Source organism: Oenanthe melanoleuca, chromosome 4 (assembly GCF_029582105.1).
Source record: "Oenanthe melanoleuca isolate GR-GAL-2019-014 chromosome 4, OMel1.0, whole genome shotgun sequence".
NCBI classification, from domain to species: Eukaryota; Metazoa; Chordata; class Aves; order Passeriformes; family Muscicapidae; genus Oenanthe; species Oenanthe melanoleuca.
Window position 1 is genome coordinate 27,848,691 of NC_079337.1, and position 21,148 is coordinate 27,869,838.

The 21,148-nt window shown below is 40.0% G+C and overlaps 1 protein-coding gene across 1 annotated transcript in view; it reads left to right on the forward strand.

Moving 5' to 3' along the window:
* Positions 1-21,148, forward strand: part of FHDC1 (FH2 domain containing 1) — a 35,637-nt gene that overhangs the window by 259 nt on the left and 14,230 nt on the right. Inside the window, exons 2-6 of the mRNA XM_056490719.1 lie at positions 4,115-4,746; positions 11,017-11,078; positions 11,578-11,680; positions 19,221-19,306; positions 19,385-19,485. Coding sequence (XP_056346694.1) covers positions 4,264-4,746; positions 11,017-11,078; positions 11,578-11,680; positions 19,221-19,306; positions 19,385-19,485 — 835 coding nt within the window. The 5' untranslated portion in view covers positions 4,115-4,263. The remainder of the gene's footprint in view (positions 1-4,114; positions 4,747-11,016; positions 11,079-11,577; positions 11,681-19,220; positions 19,307-19,384; positions 19,486-21,148) is intronic.

Here is a 21,148-nt window from a genome sequence, read left to right on the forward strand (position 1 = left end):
ACCTCTGCCACGACGGGAGAGCCGCTGCCGCCGCTCCTCTCGGGCGGCGGGGCGGGCGCTGTCCCGGGCCCCCCGGCTTTCTCTGGCGGGGTGAGCGCTGGCCCCGCCACGTCCTGCAGGGTACAGCGGGGTCGCGCCGCTCCCGCCGGGCCGCGCCGCACCCGCCGGGCCGGGGCACGTCTCGGGGCGCTGGCGTCCGGCAGGAGCCGGAGGGCGGGGAACGCGGTGTTACCTCGGGCGTAGCCGAGACCGCCAGCGTCCTCCGCGGCGCCCCGTGGCCTGCGACGTCGGTGAAAGAGAATTCCGGAGTAAGGATCTGTCGTGGCCCCTCGGGTGGTCCAGGCGGCAGGGCCCCCAAGGGACAGTTCAGCCAGACACCTGGTCCGGTCGGAGAACACGGCGGTGAGGCTGAGGGGTGCTCCCATGGGAGCACTTTTCCTGCGGCGGGGCGATCGCGGCACCTGGGAGCCCGGACAAAAAGTAGCTGGAGTCGAGCCCCCCGGCCAAGTCCCGTCCGGTCCTTGCCTGGCCCAGGCCGGCTGGCAGGGACGCAGTGCCGCACTGGACTTTCGTGGGATGCATTGTGAGGGGAAGTGCGAAGTCGCTGAATAGCGTGAGCTGCATGTTCTTTGTATCCCTCAGGTTTTGATAGGATCAGGGACAGGTTATCGGCGTTTGCAGCTTCTCTGCCTGCAGTAGTTGCTCCCTTTGTCTCTTTGTAGGGTTGCAGTTGAGACACAGACGCCCAGGTGCTGTGGTTGGGCTCGGCGTTGTTCCCATGAGAGCTAGAAGGGCACCTGATACAGAAACGTGGGTAGGGGAGAACATAAGGTGTGAATTAAAGAGAGTCATGTCTTGCAGTATGAATTATGAAATGCCCTTCAAGTATGTCGTGCACTTCACCTGTTAATTTGTGTATGCTAACACAGTCCATGTCTGTCTCAGTGTCAGCTGCCTTTTTTGCAGGAAACGAATTGCTTTAGAGTGTTTCTCTTACCTGAGGAGAAAGTTGCCCCCACCCTCTAATTTTAAAATTGCATTTCCAAGTTAGATTAGCTTGGCTAAAACAATGAATGAGACAAAGAAATAAAATATTTCTTTTATGCCAAACATGAACACAATTAAAATGTGCAGTAAAGACATTACTTTGGAGCTTTGGTGCTTCTCTGGCTGTTTTGGATAACAAACGTGCAACAATGAGGTATCTTAAACGATTGTTCTTTGGTCTATTTTTTTTCCCTTTAATCCTTTAAAAAGTGTGGAGAGACTCCTTAGGAGTTAAAATTTTGCTTGGCTTCTGTTACGCATCCCAGTCCCAGTGTGTCTTGGTAATCTGTACTTCACAGTTGGAATGGTTGCATTGTTCCCCACCTCCTCTTGCTGTACTTCCTGCTCAGAGGCACCTGCTGATACCAGCAAGCAGCCCATAACCTGTCCTGGCTGCCAGCTTCTCTCCTCTCCCACCCACGGTAGTGGTGGGAGCCTCTGCTGGGAACAGCTTTGATCCGCTCCTCCAGAGAGGCAGCATGAGAAGGGAATTTTGACCCTTCTCCTGGTGTCTGGTAACTCGAGACCACCATCCCCTATCACCTGGATCCTGCTTATCTGTCAGAAAACAAAGATGAATGCCAGCCTTTATGCTGTGCCTTTTCTTTTATGCCTTCCTTCCAAATGCTGGTTCTTCCCCTTTCCCAGTTCTGGCTGTTACCTCATATAAAGCATGGGGTTTGTTGGATTAAAAACAGTTTTTCCTGTTGTATCTATCTTTACATGTAGCTTGGGATGGTTTTTTTCCCTGTGCCTTTTCCACTCCTTTCAATAGGAGTGTAGCTCAGAAGCGCTCAGGTCTGAGATCAGTTGTTTTTCACTCCTGTGTGTTAACATTGGGACTCAGATAATTAATCTCCTACAACTCTGTTCCATTAGGATTTGATTCTGTTTTTCCTAAAGCATATGGATTTATCAAAAGTCTCAAAATGAGGTTCTTGAATGTTGCTTGGGCATGGTCGGTCAGTCTATGTCTCTTTCTTTTTTTTTTTTTTTTTTTTTTTTTTTTTTTTTTTTTTTTTTTTTTTTTTTTTTTTTTTTTGTGAATGTATGGGAACCCAAGTTAGAAAATAATAATGTTGAATACTCCTTTGTGATGCTGGAAAATTAGCTAATACATTTTTCATTTTTAAGTAAGTAGTAGGGAGGAAAAGTGTTTTTCCTAGTTGAGTATTTCTTTAAATTAATGCAACACTTAATTGCTTTGAGTGGGTAATCTCTTTTCACCACCTTGCATCTGCTTTTTTGTGCCTCTCTGCTTCTATGATCATGAATTTGGGAGGAGAGGTGTGAACATAAAGAGCCCTATAATAGCAGCTGGATATTAATGCTGACTTAAATTTGAAAGAGTCTATCCTGATCCACTTTCTTTGTAGCTTCTCTCCTTTTTACCATGCCATTAAAATATTTTCCATCATGTCTGTGATTTAAAGCTCATAGAGGTTTTTATCTATGTTTTCTATTCTTGTAAACTCCCAGATAGTGTAAGGCATGAGATGAGAAAACCTGAAGCAGGAGAGAGGAATTCATTGCTACCTGAGGAAGGTTTTGAGAAGAAAAAGTGCAGTGCATGATTTTGTGTTGTTTTCCATTGATTTCGGTGAAGTTGTGAGTGACTGAGTCCTTGCAGACCAAGAGAATTTGCCCTAAGGCTTTTTTCTGTGACTTGGGTCTGTTTGTTCATGTATAGTCTAGTGATGGGTCTCTGGCAAAAATAGTGACGTTTTTTCATCAGTATTGTACGATGTCAAATTGATCTGGGTTGCTGTTAGCTCCATGTGAACCCTGCTGAGGAGATGTGCTACTAAGTCACTGCTGAATTTCTGATTTGATGTTGTTCTTGTGCCAGTGCATTGCTTGAGCTTTTTCTGTTAAGTTTTCCTGAGAATGAGTTTTGCTCAGGGGCTGTCTGTCTCCAATCTAATTTTGTATTGTGTGGCATCTTTGAATTTTTAAATTTTTTTTCTTGTAAATTCCCAAATATTTTTTTTAGATGGCTTCCAAATTTCCACAAAATCATGAGATTCCTCATTGAAACACTTAATTTGATTTCTCTGAGACCTATGAATTAAATATGTTTCAAGAGATTTGGCTTATCAAAAGTGTGGTGTTTGTGGAAGTCATGCTCTTACCTGAAGGTTTGCTGCTAATAGCAGCATTTTTATTTAGAAGGTGACAGTATAAGAAAAGTGCTAAAACCCATTGTGATTCCTGTTGTTTTATGAGATAATCTAGAGGTAAAAAATTCCTGAAGTATTTAAAGCTTTGCATATGTGCAATGCATAGGATGTGTAGGGTCCTGTTACTACTAGCTTCTCTGTGCTTTCTCTCTCTCTTTGTTATTGAACTGACACTGTTAACCTAGATGCTGAAGTAAATTATAAAGGACAACTTAATCAAACTGTGGTCTTTCTTTTCCAAGTGTGTTTTGGGGGGTAGTGCAGCCAGACCAATAATACTTTTAAGTTCATGCTCAGCAAACAGAGACTTTAGGGACTGCATATTATTTTTGCCCTTATTGACAATTGTGTGAAAAATACAAAGGAAAAAAAAGATACTGCACTAGGCTAGACTGTTAAATCATCAGCAAATTTTTAGCTATTTTAATGCAGTTTGGATTTGAACCATGAGTTTAGAGGATTCAAACAGAGTCTGTTCGCTGCAATTAATCCAGTACCATAGTTAGTACTGTGTGCAGTCAGCTTTAAAAGCATATCTGAAATTAGCAGTGGAATAATACTTGTTTTAATAATTTGAGATAAATATATTGTCTTACAAAACTGCACTGAAAAGAGATTAATAGGTAGTTTTGGTACTTATTGTCGGTGATTTAGAGGTATTCTTGATTTATATATGTTCTTGAAATCTAAACATCTAAAGCTGTTTGAAATCTTGGTGTGGTTAAATATCAAAAAATTGCCCTGTGAAAGACTTTTGATTCACTAAATTTCCCTTCTTCTGGATTGAAAACTTGATAGCTGTTGTACCTTAGTTTTGGTGTCTTTTCAGTGCAAGGGACAATGTCCAGTGTCTGTATTTTGAGTGTCCCTATTGTCCTTTGTCACAGGTTGTGGAGATGGTACAATCCCCTCTTCTGCTGCCAGTACTGCCAGATAGGGTTTGAGAGGGCGTGATCCCAGTGACTGCCCCGCTGACTGTTCAATGTTTCAAACCCATCCAAGGAAGTAACACTCTCCCCTTTGGAGAGACTGTAAAATGCATGTTATGAATTGTCTCTCCCTGGTCAATGATAAAGAAAATGGGGCTATTCCAGTTGCAACGGGATTAATGACTGAGGATACGACGACCACATCTCAACTTTCTCAGCCTGCAGCATCACTGCCCCCTGCTCCATGTCCTCTCACAGGGGCTCCCCCAGCTCCTCCGCTTCCCCCGGGAATGCTGCCCCCACCACCACCACCTCCTCCACTGCCTGGCCCAAATGTACCTCTGCCTCCACAGTTGGTAAATGGTCATGATGGCCACGGCAAAAAAAAACGAATGCGGAGCTTTTTCTGGAAAACTATCCCTGAGGAGCAAGTCCGTGGTAAAAACAATATCTGGACAATTGCTGCAAGACCACAGTATCAAATTGATACGAAGACAATTGAGGAACTTTTTGGGCAGCAGGAAGAAGCCAAACCCCAGGACTCTCGAAACCGAACTTTAAAGTCTTCATTTAAAGAGACTAAAGAGGAGGTAAGAATTAAAGTAAAATCTTTTTTACAAAATGCTATAGGAGTTGATGTGAATTCTGCCTTGCCTTTTTCTCTGTCATGTTTCATCCTTATGGCAAATTTGTCTTGGTTCAAAGGAGCAGGGAATGATGGGAAGCATAAACCCTTTGTTCTTAGTGGCGCTTATTTTTCAAAGAGCTAACTGTGTTTTATTATTTTAACTTGCTAAGTGCTGTGATTTGATCACCTGTTAAAATAAATATGAATAAGTGGAGAGAGCTGAAAGCATCTGTATTTACTCATGTTGGATAGCCCATGAGTTTCCAGTGGGGAAGACAATTGTATTGTCTCTTCAACTCTTCCTCTATGTCTGTGATGCAAACATGTACTAGGCCGGAGAGAAGAGAGTCCTATTTGCAAGGGTTAGTGCTTTATATGCCCACAGTATCCTAGAGTCATGAGGAAGGGAAGTGCCAGTATGGCCACAGAGTTATAGAATAATATAGTGATTAAGCATATTTGTTATTTGATAATTTTAAAGTTTCCACTTTCAAAAACATGACTTTCCTGCTAAGAAAAACTTTACTTCGTTTTCCCTGCTTTTTCTGGACATGAAGATATTCTTCCAAGAAGGTCCCAAGGTTGCCACTAATTCCTGTTCTGGTGGCTAGGAGTGCTCTATACCGAGTACTCTCAGGTTCAGACACTCTCCAGGGAACTGATAAATAGCTTTACTAGTTCTTAAATCCTCATTTATAGACAGCTGCTTCATGAAGTCTGAATTTAATTGTCTCAAGTGATCTTTCTCTGAAGTAATTGGAGGGCTGAAATGCAGATCTAATCACTAGTGTGTGTCTACATACGTGTTAGCTTGTAAACAAAATAGAGAGGGCATGGGATTAAGATATGTAACAATGCATCGATTTTTAGTGAGAAAATAGGAACATGAAATGGCTGATATCTTGCAGGATTCAGGAGATGTCAAAATAAGATCAGAAGGGACAAGATGAGAAACTAATGCGCTGATAGCATACGTGTTGTACATATTGAAATTAAAGGTTTAAAAAGGCATGTGTATTGTAGCCTCTGAAACCCTGACATCGGGAAGTAGTAATTGGGGCCATCATCAGAGGTAGTGATTAACTTCTACAGTGTTTTCAGGCTATGTTCATGTGCGAATCAGGAGTGTGGTGAGTGGACTTCCTGTGCCGAGTACAGACATACAGAGCTCTGGCCTCCTGCATTTCCATAGAAGCTCCCCCTTTCAGGACTGATGTGTAAAGACCTAGTTCTAGTAAATATTACAATAAGTTTCATAAACTGAATGTGGACCATAGTGTGCAGTAGGTAGGTCAGAGAAAACCCCAGTGTGCTCCAGAACTCATTCAGTGGTGGAGATGAAAATCAAAGGCCTGCAAAAACCAGGGATTCACCAAGATACAATGCCTTGGAAACAAAACCGTGCCTTGCTAAAAATTATAGTTTTTGTGCATCTGTCTGGAGCTGGTATGGTGGTGCAGTGCATTTTTCACTGCTTGATCCCTGTCCACGCTGGTTCAGGGCTCTTGTGGTGACTTCGCATGTGGCAAGTGGTGAGGCAACAGGACTTGCTTCTGAATGATGCCACTTAAGTGACAAAATGTTCCACTCACTCACTATGCTTTGTCAACCGTGCTGCAGCAGTGTGTCAGACAGTGGTGAGCAATTTCTTATGTGTTAATGGACTTTGCAGTTCTATCTGCTTAGCAAGGAGGGAAGGAGATAATCCTAAGGAGCTGTGTGTTATTGGAAGTGCGGAAGTACAGATGCACAGCAGCTCATGTGCTTCACCTTATTGCAGGCATGATCAAGGGGCTAGAGATAGGAGCACAGGCCTTGTTTGTGACTCCTGTGACTGGTGCTGTCAGCTGCCATCACTTGTTTCAATGCGGGATAGTTATCCTCAGCTCACTCTGGTAAAACCTATAGTGGCTGACGGGAGCTGGGGACAGGCTGAGGTGCGCAGAATCAATGTGACCTTGTGGACAGCATGTTAGTGTGGGGCTGAGGGAGCTTTAGTTCTGTGTGTGCCTTTGTTGCTGGCCAGCCAGTGGCAGGTGGGCAAAACATATTATGTTTCAGTACCTCTGTTCCTTTTGTGTGAAAGTGTTCATTTTAGACAGTGCTTTATGGTCTAGCAATGAGAAATGTTCTTAGAAGTTTACATAGTGGAATTAGGCTAGTTGGCTTAGTATGTCAGCAGTAAATTTTCAAGACAACTTCAAGTGCACAAACTCAACTTTTACTTGGATTCAAATCTGAAAAAACCATGTGTCCAAAGTGCTGTGTGGAAGAGCAGGGCCAGAGAGTGCTCTGTTGTCCCTATGGGGTCCCTCTTGGTGCAATGGTGTAGCATCAGTGGAAGTGGTGAAGAGTTACTCTTCAGCCATTGTTGAGGGCACTGCCCTACAGACTATGGAGGAGATTTGGGGTTTCATACCTTTGCCAGAGATCACTGTTGATTGGTAAATCATGAGCAGTTTTGGTAAAAGTTCTACACATGTAGGAGCCTACAACATTGCATGTCCTTTTAATTCCTCACTCAACAGTGATTTATACAGGGAGTTTAGATGTAATATCATCATTATAACAGAAATCCCTTTTGAAGCTTGAGTCAAACTCCTACAGCAAATGCTTTCCGTTTTGTAAACAATGCCTAACCAAACACCAAGGAGATTAATTAACATGTTTCCTTGACGAAAGGCTTAATTTTCCCTATGGTTCCATGTAATTTGAGGCTCTGAAAAATAGGGGGTGCAAGGTTAGGTTTACACGCCAATTTACTTTCCCCATCCTTCAGTGGTGTCCCAGTGTGGCACATCAGGTACTCATCCAGGCTATAGTTAGCCTGGCAGCGGAGTAGGCAAAACATCTTCTTGTCAGCCAGAGGAGCTAATCTTGATTTCTCCTTCAAACTATGCCTCTGCTCCTGTCTCTAACCTCACCCCACCTGTCCACTGGCTCTGGACAGTTATTGAAGAATGTAATATACCTGTTGCACCCTCTGTAAACATATTTAAGTAAGCAGTTCAGCACAGTGCTGTGGGGTTTTTCATTTGTTTTCTGCTGGAGTAGTTGCTGCTCTTCGAGTGAGTTTTGATGACTTGATGACTGCAAAAGGATGCAGTGAATTCCAGAACCTGTACGAGGGGACAGAGAAGAGGGAGAGAGAAGGAAAATGGAAGGAGTGAACTGGATGCCTCTTGGCCCGTCTCCTAGACATGCCCTCTCTGTTTTCTCTGTGCTGGCTCTGATGTTCATTCTACCTTCTTGAGAGCTGATTCAACCTATTAATCCAGAGAACAACTAACAGCAACAACCAAATGAGTTGAGTACCAGTGCCTGCCTAAGGGAAAGAGCAGGCTAGGAGCATGACATGGGAGGATGACACAGAGTGGGGACAGCTCTTTAGTAAGCTGCTAGGTTCGCTCTGCTGTATAATGACTCCAGGCATGGAGTGATGGTTAGTGTGTTGTAATGTGAAGTGGAAGTTGAAATGGGAAGTTATTTATATCCTTCCTAACCTTTAGAGATTGCACTGTTTATAACACAGAGGTGGCAAGTGCGCGTGACCTGTGATGTTTTGCATGGGCTTGCAAAGTGCAGGTGTGGAGATGGTGGAAAGTATCTGAGAGAATTGTTGTATTCCCAGTTTCAGAGAGTGGAGGGTGAGAATGGAGAAAGCTCTCCTGAATTTATCAGAAGTAAATAATAAGAAACCATATGAGAGGCTTTTTTGCTATAGGGCATCCCAGTGGTACTAGGAATGCCTGTTCTCAACTCTCGGTTATAGTCCAGTGTAACTTTTTTGACTCAAGAAGTCCAGAGGTATTACTGGTGGGAGAGCATTTCAAAACTTCTTTAAATGGCAAACAAAGACCTGAAAGTGTTGTGCCATCAGCAGTGTTGATGGTGTGAAAAGAAGACAGGAACTGACTTAGCAGAATTTAGAAAAAGCCGTTGTAATGTTCAAAGGGTAAAAAGCAACAGCAGATGGTTGCATGAAGGAAATCAAACGAAATCTCAGTGGAGAAGAGTAGACATTGTGAACAGATGTTCAGGCTGAGGTTATGAATCTAATATGCAACTCAATGTGAGATGGAAGATAGTGTGCTTGTGTGCAAGGAATAGGAGCTGGTATTTATGGGATATCTATCAGGTTCCTCTTTTTTCCTCCTTGTGCTCCCATCTGGAAACTCCTTGAAGGTAGTTATGTAATGACAGGAGTTTCAAACACTTTTGGTAAGTTGAATTAGACACCAAGCAAAGATTGACCAAAAAGCGAGACTTGTTCTAATTGTGTGGTTAAACAAGAAATCAGAGGAAAAATAGAGTACAGTCATATGCCGAACAAGAAATGTATGTAAAATCCTGGTACTTAAGAAAGCTGTGGTATTTTTTGTTGTTGTGCTGATAAGACAAATGCAGCTGTATATGTTCCCATTTGTTGTTTTTCTTCAAGGGAAGATACTAAAAAATTACATAATTTGTTTGAGGTTGTACTGTAAATCTGAGTTGCGCCATGGAAAACAAAGGTTTGCTCAGCTGATGATCAGTCTCCTTGTTACAGTTACTGCCTGTGATTTAAAAAATGTACACAAGATTAACTCTGAATATGCTTAAAAAACCCAAACAATCCAAGAGCCAAATTATGGTAAAGATTAAAGGCTTAAACTAGGACAGAGAAATCAGAGAATTAGGAGTGACTGGAGCAATAGAGACTGGAGCTACAGCTAGAGAGGTCAGTGAGAGGTCCCTGCAGTAAAACATTTGGAAAAGATAAGATACTACAGGGGGAGAGATAGATGAACCTGTCCTGTGTTAATGGGCTTTTCCTTAGTGATCTGTTGGGGGCCCCGCAACTCTTGAGATACAGGAGAATAAACCACAATCTGTCCCCTTATCTCTGCATATGCTAAAACTGAAGGGCTTTGGGCTACCAACCATCTAATTAAAAATAATATGCTGATATTTCCTGTGTTTCCTAGTCTTTACTGATTTCAGAAGAGGGGAAGTTCCAGAATTTCAGAAAACTTTTCAATATGACTCACTACTTTCAGCAGACAAAGAGGCTGTCTCCTGGGTGTATGTATGTTGAGGATAGCCCATTAATCATGCCTATATTTTCACTGTCACCAGCTGACTGCTGGCTAATTTAATTCCATGATAATGCCAATGCTGCATTTATATATCTACTTCTAATCTGAGCACTGTCACAAAGGTCAAAACGCCTTTCCAGTTGTCAAAACCACAAACAGCATACAAGTCCAACAGTAGTCTTGAACATCTATGTGTACTGAGCTCTTTTATTGTAGCAGTCAGGTGGAACTGTTAAGATGAAATAATTCTCTTGTTGTAAATCTCATTACTTTTGTAGCCATTATCACCAAAATAGCTGTGGTAAAATTTTAACCTTAAGGGCACAATGTGCTAAAAACAGGGCAAACCTTTCAGGTTTAAAGTTGTATGCTGTTATGGGAATTAAAACTAGTATAAAAGAGGCACTTTGATTTTAAAATTTTTTTACAAAATCAGGGGAAACTGTTGTGGGGTTGTTTGGTTTTTGTTTTTTTCCCCTCTACCTAATCTTCAGAATTGTACATGTAAGATGATACAGCAAACCAACTTTGAAATACAAAGCTGGGTTAGACTGTTATTTTATTATGGATTTCTGTTTGCTTCTAGGTAAGCAAACGGATTTGAGCATTATGTGTTTCAGGGTTGCTTCAAGATCAACTTATATATCTTCCCCTGAATCACTGTGACTGTTAGTTGGCATGAATTAAATCAGTAGTGCACCTGACCTCTACTTAGAAATCCCATCCTCACGTTTGTCGTAAAACCTCTGAGTTTACATGGTTTTTGAAGTGTGGTGTTCACTAACCTTGGGGCCTTCAAATATAATATAGAGTATTACCTGATAAGCAGCATTTTGCAACTGCAGGGTTATGAAATAAGCAAGAAGAATGTTTTTACTTTGTAATGAAATAGAAGTATTGATTCCTTCCTTCATTATATGTGGCTATGGAATTTTTTGCTTTACTTGGAGAAGGGTGATGTGAGTGTGCTATATATTTCCCTGGTAAAAACTAATTTTGTAGTATATGAGCTTTGTTGATAAGAAGTGATCCTATATTTATTTGGCATGGGATTTGGTGCTAACAGTTATCCATAGCTATTTAAGAAATGTATCTGCATTATATGCTATTTTCTTAGGTATTGTTAGATTAATCTCTCTTGCTTTGTCTCTCAGGTTTCCATTTTGGATGCAAAACGAAGTATGAACATTGGGATATTTCTCAAACAATTCAAAAAGTAAGAATTCTTTGTAGTTTTCATAAAATATATGCATTGCTCTCTGTTCTTCATGGAGTTTGCAGTTTTATGGAGTTTTCTCAGAAGTAATTTGACATAATTTGTTTTCTAATATGTTTAGTTTTGAGTACGTTTATGACTTAGCATCAAGCATTTAGAGTTTGCTGATGTTAACCAGTTGAAGTGAGTTTTCAGGTGTGGTTAAGGGAAGCCCTTTGACCTCATGTAACACTGTCTGTGAACTGCCTTTCACTGGCTTTCTCTCTTTATAAACAATTAGAAAGGGGCAACGTGAGCAACTTTTTCAAGACTGAGCTATTTTATTGCTAATAATGCTGCCCTTCGGTAAAGGCATCACTGAAAATGGTGTCAGAGCAGTGCTGCTATGGACACTGATGTATCCACTAACTCTGTTGAGAGCCCAGGCATGTTTTTTTCAATCTGTGTAACTCTTCTCCCTGCAAGTGTTAGAAATATGTGTGCTCAATTGTTTTTCAAGGTCTGCCGAATCCATCATTGAAGATATTTATAATGGAAGAAGTCAGCCCTATGGTTCTGAACTGCTACACGAATTTCTTAAATTATTACCAGAAGCAGAGGAGGTAAATAATGGTTTTATGTAGAACTTATTTTTTGTAGAGTTCTGCTGACTGGGATTCCAACATGAAGTTCTGCAAAAGAGGAATCTCAGCTCCTTCCTGAGGCTAGGGAACAGGGGGCCACTGAGTGCAAATGTTTAACCTTCATTTAACTTGTGGTTTTAAGGTTGCAGTGTAGTCATTCCCTTCACATCACGTAATTTCATTTGCTTTTAAGCGGTTGATAAGACATCTTTTGTTTTCGTGATGTCCCTTTTGTCCCATAAACAGCAAGACCTGGAACCTTCCTGTGTGCAGATAACTGCTCTAGGGAGGTCAGAAAATTCCACTTCAAAGCATATTCTAAGCAAACAAATTTCACTTCTTTGGCACCTGCCTAATGCTTTCCCATTGCAGTTCCTGTGAGTTGAATATTGGTAGTCCTGTGCTACTGCCTTTTTACCTTCTGGTTCACTGCCTGCTTGGTTCATCTGGGTCTCTTCCTGGGCCTGGTCACTGGGTTTCAATAGGCCAGAAAGGCATCTCCAATGTGCAGCAACCATGGAATTTGCTAACATGGCTTAGTGCTCAAAGGAGATGTGTTAGAAGGCACAGAATTACCAGCAGTACCTTCTCAGTGTTCTTGTGATCATTGTATGACCAACATCCAAGCACAGCTTTCTCCCCTCCTAGTCCCAAACTTCAAGTCTATTCACATGATTAAAGAAGTGAAGTTTAATCAACTGACCTGGGAGCCCTGCTTAATGATGTACAGTTCCTTGCCTGCTTATTATTGGCACTGACCCATTTGTATGTACTTGAGAGAAGTGTAAACCACAAACCTGACAAAATTAGCATTAGAATTGCTTGAGTGCTTCACATCAAGGTGAGTGGCTGAAACTTGGGAAATTGCTGAGTTAAGGTCCACATACAGATCAACTGCACCTCACGTGCTTTACCACTTCAAGGTCATACTGTCAAAGCACTTTGTTTTGTCTGTGCAGCAGCAAATCTTGGATCCAGCCATCGGTAGAATATGTTACAGTCTTTTGCTGTCACATTTATGACCCTAAATTGGGCTGCCTTTGCAGAGAATCTTGTAAAAGTTGTGTTACGTTAGTATGCTTGATTAATATATCTCTTAGAGTTGGGGGCATATCAACAAGTTGAAATGTAATCAGTCAAAACAAAATAGGTGACAGTAGTTCTGGGACCTCAAAACCATTCCCTCTCCCCTCTTTGTTTGCATTTTAGTACATATTTGATTATATAAACAGAATTTGTCTCCTTTCTGTGAAAGTCAGACAGAGGTGAACAGTGGAGTGACTCGTAGTGAAAGACTGACTCATAGTTAACTTTGTGTATAGTCAAAATTAGACTGAAAGAAAAGTACTTTTTCTTCTTTTCCTCTTTCTGGCTTAGATCTTGGTTATTATTTTATGACAAGTAGAAAATCTTTCAGCTAGTCTATGCGATATAGCTGTTGTCATTCAACTAGAATTGTAGTGTAATTTATTGAATTTTATCAGTTTTGTCTGCAATGCTCAACTAGATGCATTAGCTATCCAGTAGGTACTGCTAGGAGTAAAAAAGTATGTTTATTTATTTGACAACAGGCTTGTCCCTCAAGATAGTGGGGCCAGAGAATTTAAGAAGTACTTTTAAGGAGTCTTGAGAAATTAGTAGAAAATACTCTCTAGTACAGGAGAGGATCAGACATGAGATTTGTTGCTGTTCCCAAGGGAAGGCTGGAAAGAGGCTGCTTTCCAGTGTGCAGGTGTTTGTGTTTAATTAACTGAATGCATCAGAAACAGGAAAGACTTGCTTTCTCTTTGTTACTCTTCTCATAATTGTTAAACTTTTTGTGATTTTTCCCCTTGAGAGCTGAGTGGGTGGTGGCAGGAAAGACAGGGAGAAAATCCTGAATATAAGGACCTGATGCTTCTGCTGGTATGGAAAAATGTTTCTATGCCTTCACATTTTCATGCTTGGTGTGATCGAAGAATGGGTGGGTCCGGTAACTCATTTGCTACAGTTGCTTCTAAAATTTTAGTGTAGGCAATTAAAAAACTTGTTCTTTTTAGCAGCCTCAGAGCTTTTTTTTTTTTTCTCTTTCACCATTTTTTCTCTAAATGTATGTTCATTGTTCTTCTGCTACATCCCCTTACTTTTTCTTAGTTTATCTGCCTCTTACTCTGAATAATTCTCTTCTAGAATAGTGATTTATCATTTGCTAAGGGAGAGGTATCAGAAGCTTACAGCCCCACAAATAACCCAGAACCGCTAGAGATACCAAGTGAGGTGGTATTATTTTTTCTGCTCCCTCTTCAGTTTAATACTCCCTAATTTCTTTTTGTCCTATCACATGAGGTAGCTTTGCCAAGCTGTCATTACATTGGCCTGTCCTTGCACAATGTTGCACCCATCCTCAGTGAAGTATTCCCTGGGATTGCCTATTGGATACTTCTTTTCTCTTAAAGACCTGCTTTGTTGTTGTAAGAGTTGAGAATTACTCTGAGCAGATACTTTAGCACTCAGATCCTGAAAGATTAGTAGCTATTCAGTTAGCAGGGCAGACTGTCTTGGTGTAACCATGGGTGGGCTTCTTCAGTTCCTCTTTGTATGCTCTTTGCAGCAGCTCAGGTGTTTACAGTCACATTTGTCTGTATGCACAAGTTTCTTGCAAGTTGGAAAGAGGGCCGAGTGCCTTCTGTCGGCCTGTGCTCAGCACCAGTAACTGCGCTTTGAGATGTCTTGTGCTTTATTTTTTCTGTTTTACCATAATTCCTTAGTCTGTAAAAGTGAAAGGAGGGAGAGGAGTGCCATTCCTGGCCATAGCTGTAGAAAGGGGAACTGTTGAAACCATTTTGTTTCTTTTTTTTTACCAAGAAGTTTAAGTTTACAGTTTACCTAGTGTGAATAAGCACCAGCTTTGTACTCCAGTTGTATCTTATCTAGAAGTGTTGTGATATCCAGTCACATTACCTGAATGTGCCGCATTTCTCTTGTTTGACATTTGTGAAAATATTTTAGATCATTTCAGTTCATAATATCTCAGGCACCGGCTTTTTTAACAATGGAGGCTATGTACTTGGGCTAGCAAATACATTTAAAATCTGTTATCTTTAAAATCATTCTATTTGCAGTATTGTCATGTGGCAACTCTATTTGCATGCAGAAATAGGTGTCAGTATTACTACTTTTCTAGCTGTTTTCTATGAAAAATCCCAACTGCTATCAAAGCTGTGGAGATTTTTGCATGTAAACGGCAAATACTGTCTCCTTACTGAATGTTTTTCTCAAACAGAATAAGACTATTATTGAAGTATTGGCACTGGTATGAAGTCTTTCCTACAACTTAAAACATTTGGGTATTTTCAAATGTTTAATTTGAAAAACTTGACTAATACTTGCAGGTGGCCATGATGGAGCTTGCTACAAGGCTCCACTCAACATTTTGTTCAGAGCCATCTGTGGGTGTGCGGCCTGGCCACTATACAGTGGTTAGAAAAAAGGCCAAGCAAATTTATAAAAGTTCTCAACACATCAACAGGTAGGATAAGATCATTGATTTTGTTTAAGCCTTCTTAGAAGGCTACCGTTTGTACCATAGTTGCTTAGCAGTTCTGTAAGGAGAAAGAAACACCTATTTGGAATCTCCTCTGCTTCATCCCTTTTTCTTCAGTTTGGTTGTTTTCCAGGGAACCTGGACTGAAGCAGTGGTCTTGTGAAAAGATTCCCAGTTGTATCTCTATGATACCCTATTAAAATGGCTGACAGCTTTTATTTACTGACATCCTGACTAGAGCAGAGAAGAAGCTTTAAGCTGCTTTTATGTGCATATTATTGCACTCTTCAACAGGCCCAGACTAGCAAAAGTTGAGAGAGTCCAGTGTTTAACAAGCTTGAATAGCCAGAATTTGTACTTTAAACACATACAGAAGAGAGCATATAATACTGGTAATCAGCTCACCCACACATATGCACACCCATGTTATCGACACAATGTCTGAACTTCCTTTATAATGTCTCAAGCCTGTCCTTCGCTCCTGTACTCTAACTTCAAACCCTGGTTGTCTATCACCTGCTTTATTGGAACTGTTTCTGTTTGCTCTACCCTTTTCAAACCATGTCTGTAGTTAAATGCCCATTCCTTTCCTCAGCCAGTGCTTTATAGGGTTGATCATCCTTCAGAGCTTTCATCTCCTTTTCCTTTTTTGCCCTTTATAGTTACTGGCAAGTTTTTCTCCCTTTCTTTTTATCATTTTTATCAGTGGTTTGCCACTGCCCTGGGTTGTGCCCCTTGTGCCTCACTGCCTCATACATCTGCTGCTTTCCCACATACCCTTGTAGCATGTAGGATTCCACTGTGATGCATTTTGGGGCACTGATATTTTCTGACTCTGTTTTTGTAAGTGCCCTGAATATTTGCATTGGTATGGAGATACATAATAATAATAATAATAATAATAATAATAATAATAATAATAATAATAATAATAATAATAATAATAATACAGAAACACCAGCAAATCCACAGAGAGAATGTTTGTTCCTCTTCGTCAAAGATTCTGCATAGCTACAAGATCCTGCAAGGTACCTGTTTTATGCCATAAAAGAAAATCCCACTAGAAGTGCTACTGGTAGCTTAACAATTACCAATAACTTGAATACAGTAGCTTTTGTGTCTGCCAGGTATAACGGCATACTTGCAATGGGCATCTCTACTGCAATTGTTCACAAATCAAATCATGTATGTTTCATAACTGTTCTTAAAATTAAGCAAATTGCATATGTGAGAACCTTGTGTGCCTAAAATCAGATTTAGTGTGGATGGGCATGTACGGACAGTGCAAATGCCTATTCCATATACAAATATAATGAAAAATTAAGTTAGTAGCTTGGCACCTAATTTGAGTAATGCAGAACTAAGCATACAATGTAATAATGCTCTCTTGAATATACACATTACACTGCCATACCTCAGTATGTGGCTGCCTACTCTTGTGAAGAAATTCTGTTTTGCTTCAAAAGAGGAGGTCAAGGCCAGAACCAATAGGGTTATTCATTACGATTTTATAATAAGCCACATTTTTAGCTCTCTTGTGTTCTCAACCTATCTACTATATGTGTTAACATGATTAATGGTGAACATTGTTGTCAATCTCCATGGTTTCTTTGCAGCTTCTAGCTGCAATTGGTATTTGAATTTGACTCCCACTTCTGGGGGCCATCAGAGAATCTCTCTTTTCTTTTACAATACTTGGACAACATGGCACCAGATAGTAGAGACAGTCCCATGGGATCTTGAATAGTCTCTTGGAATGTGTAATGACAGACATCCAAAGTGTGTTCCAGTAATTTTTTAGCTTTGGGGTTCAGAAGTTGGGGGGTTTTTTTGAGTTTATTGTAATGTTGATGAAGTCAAATAACTTTTTTTTTTTTTCCTTCATGATGAGAATTTTTTAATTATGAAATTTTTAATGAAGCAGGAAATAATAATTGATGTCCTATCATTACCTTAGCTATTTCCCAGACTGTTAACTGTTTCATAGCCAAGTAAACAAATGATTTAGTCTTCTATATATGTAAAACTTAAGACATGCATGGAGAACCAGTGCTGAATTCCAGGGTGAAAACGACCGTCGTGTTCCTGTTTTGTGTGCTTGTGGAATGGGTCACTGTTCTCCACCATCCTTCGGTTTTGGGCTTCCTGGGTGAGCTGCCTTGATGCTTCTTACAAACATAGTTTGGGATATCTAAGGAGAAGACAGTGGGGGTTAAGGTGGTTGATGTAGGCTGGGAAAAGTGGAACCAGGTAGTGAGTACATCTTTGTTTCAAGTCTGATTACACAGACTTTCTTCTGGGTTTACTATTGCCCAAAGCCTTTTGCTTAGTGACATTCATATTCCATCAAAAGGCAGCCTTGTCAATGTTTTCTGTTGTGCGTTTTTAGGAATGTTCCTACTCTGAATTAATTCTGGGATTTAGTACTGGCTCGTATGATTCCAGATATTTTTCCTAGTACGGTAGAAGAAAGAGGATTTCGTCCAATGCATGTAAAACTAAAATTCCACCTAGAAAACTTTGACTGCTACTTACAATTGAAAGTATATTTAAATATAGTACTATTTTAAAAAGTACTATTTAAATATAATACTAAATATAGTAGCAGGGGTAAGTTAATATTCCTGTGCGTGGCTCAGGATCTTATATTGTTCACTTTCTGTGACTGTCTTCAAATTACATCTTTCTATAATGAATCTGTGGCTTATATGATCTGATTTTGGTGAGGTGGTGTTTTTTTGGTGGACTGCTTTTCTTTGTTTCCTCACTCTCTCCTATGTCTGAATGCCTCTATCCTTTTCAGTCAAACTCTCATATTTGCAAGATACTAAAATGAGGTTGGAGAATTTGCACACTTTTGTTTTTTAGGTTGCAGACCACTATTTTTGTTAAGCTAGGTTAAAGAACACCTTTAAAGACTGAGATAGTATACTATGTCTCATTCCCCACTTAATGATGTAGAGAAAGTATTTATTTTGGGTTTGTTTCTTGCTCAATTAACACCTTAGAATTATCAGGAATGTCAAGCCTGGTCTTTCCTGTTTTTTTGTTGGCAGACTTCTTGAATTACTCAGTAAATTAGGAGTTTTCTCAGGCCTAGAAAATGGGTATGCTGTTTATCTGTAGAAGGAGCTTTTGTCTGAGTGTTTTGAATTTGGGATGGCAGTGTTAGGAAATGAAGATAGGTAGCCTGAATAAAATTGCTCTCAGATTAGACATCTCTTTCTTGCCCAAAAGACCTTTTTTGTTAATTTTTTCCTGTTCATTTGTTTGTTGATGTGTTTTTAATTTGAAAATTAATTATTTTACATTCTCTGTTTAACTTGTATTTTTCTCTTTCTTAATGTGTTCTCAACATTTCTATTTTTTATGATGTGGAAAAAAAGGGAATAAAGCAGAAAAAAGCTGTTAAAAGAATCCTGATTTGACATAGCATATTATTTTTCTTCTGCTACAGATCAGTTGCTTTCTACTGGTAAAGCAGAAAAATAAGTGATTGATTTGTAGGCTGATTGTTAAAAGACCAAACTGTGCATATCTTGCTAAATCATGGCAGTGAGGTAACTGTTGATGTCCTAGTGTAGTGTCCCTCTGTCCAATAGCTTAATATGCTTCCTAAAAGTGAAAACCGTCTCTGTAAATGTGGTTGTGAATGGGCTTTAAGTATGATGCTACAGAAAGGAAGGATGATGGCCTGGTGTGTAAATCAGTGGTAACATACAACTGCTACTGGGTGTGAACTTGTTGATCAAATGAAGAAATAGTGTAACTGAGAGTGAGCTTTGCTTTTGGACACAGTTGCTGTGTTGGAAGATGTGGAAGAAATTCGAGTTACGCTTAAACATATGTGCATGTATTTTTCAGTTCTTCTTTATAAACAAATAGTAAGTATGTGGGTGGATCAGTGGCTTCCAGATCATGCAAATATATGGATTTTGATGGAGCTGGGAAGGAAGAAATGAAAATTCTTTGCTAGTGTTTATTTCTCTTTTCTAGGTAAAGAAATTAAAAGCCTTTGCTGGAGATGTATCAAAACTGTCTCAAGCTGATTCCTTCATGTATTTACTGATCCAGGTGCCAAAGTAAGGAGATAATTGGTTTGTTCTGTTTATAAGTGTTCTTTTTTGGCTGTCAGTTCTAAACCTGTTTGTGTACTCCAGCTATGCTCTTAGGATTGAAGCCATGGTGTTGGAGAGGGAGTTCTCACCCTCCTGTGCTTCTCTACAGGATGACATGAAAATTATAAGACGGGCAATGAAAGGTAATTAAATATGTTGGGACTTGCCTAATACTCTTGTTTTTGTTAGCATGTTAATTAGTCTGCATTACGAAGACCAGAGCTTGAATTTCAGGTACCTTAGCTATTAAAAGGAGGCTAACTCCCCTCTGACAAATGCCATTAGAGTGTGCCTGGTGGGTCTTTGCTTCCAAAATCAAAAATCTCAAGACTTTGGGTACACTAGCAACAAATTCATGTTCAAAGCTTATATGTAATATATCCTAAACTGACAGAAGCAAAAGTGTCTATGGCCAAATTGGGATGTCATCTTTTGAATATAGTTTGCTCATCCCTCTGATGGAATGTAGTTGTTACACCTCTCTGCTTATTCTTTCAGGGATCCATAAAAAAAAAAAGTCAATTTTCTAAGTTTCTCTATAGGCCGCTTCCTTTTGAGGTGGCAGTATTGATAGGTTAAAATCTTTATTGTAGAGTATACTGTTGTCATTTCTTGGTTTTCTGTTTTTGTTCTCTGTGTTTCTCTACACACCTATTTTGCTCTTTACATTTCTCAGGTTTTGAACTGCTGCAGATAGCTATTTGTTGGGTAATGTAGTGTCTTCTACTCCGCAGGAAAATAGTTGATTTCCTGGTTTAAGTTAAACATTAATGCTGACCCTTTACAGTATCTTGAGTGCCTCTTTGTCTTGTTCTTCAATATGAAATTCCTATTTCATGTTGTAAATTTTTTGACAGACTACTAGATCACTGCTTAGACTGCTTCTAGTGGTATAAAAAGGTACAGTAAGAAAAAAATTCAACTATGAGTGCTGGTAATTAGAATAGTCCTTTCAGGTGAAAGCAAAGGGAAAAAAAACATTTTCCCACCAGTGGGGATTGAACTTGTCATTGACTCAGGAAAGCATGCAGTACCTTAAGATTAAGTCTGAGTTTGGCCTTTTATTAGGATCTTCTTTAAATCATTGTTCTTTGTGTTTTGAGCAACAGACATATGTGAGGGAATATGTTATGGATAAAAGCACCAATGCCTTAATGTCCTTCATGTCCTTCACCCAAGACATGTAAACTGGTGAATAATTTCCTTCAGAGAGGAAGACATTTTGGCCTCCACCTCCTGCATCAGGCCAGTCATGCAAATCACAGACTGGCCTTTCCTGTGTTTAGTCCACTTTGTCACGTGCTCTTCTCCATTTGGTCCTTTCAGTCCAAGGTTTGTTGATAGCCTGAAGTTGTTTAGGAATTATGTCTCCTTTTCTATTGCTGTCTCCTAGGTTCCTTTCCTATAATTAAACTGAGAGAATATTTGCTTCAATTTTAAAGCTGATAATCACTAAGAGTTAGGATGGTCTAAACAGCCTAGTGGATTCTCATTTAGCTTGCAAATGGATGTATGTCACAGTGACACAGAGCAGGCTCTTAGACACAGAGCAGGCTCTTACTATGTGAAGTCCTTAGAAGTTGCCTTCTCCTCTTGGCCTCGTGAAATTTCCTATTCTCTTATTTATTCTCTCCTCCCTCTTCCTCCTTGCTTCCTCACCTTGGATCTAGCTTGTTAGATCAAAGATTATTTAATTATTTATATGTTTTTCGGCTGCCAGTATTGATTGTGTATTAATGTGTAAGGGTTATGGGCTTCCAAAATGATTGATTACTGTATTGTGTTGAGCAGCTGAATGCAGGATGA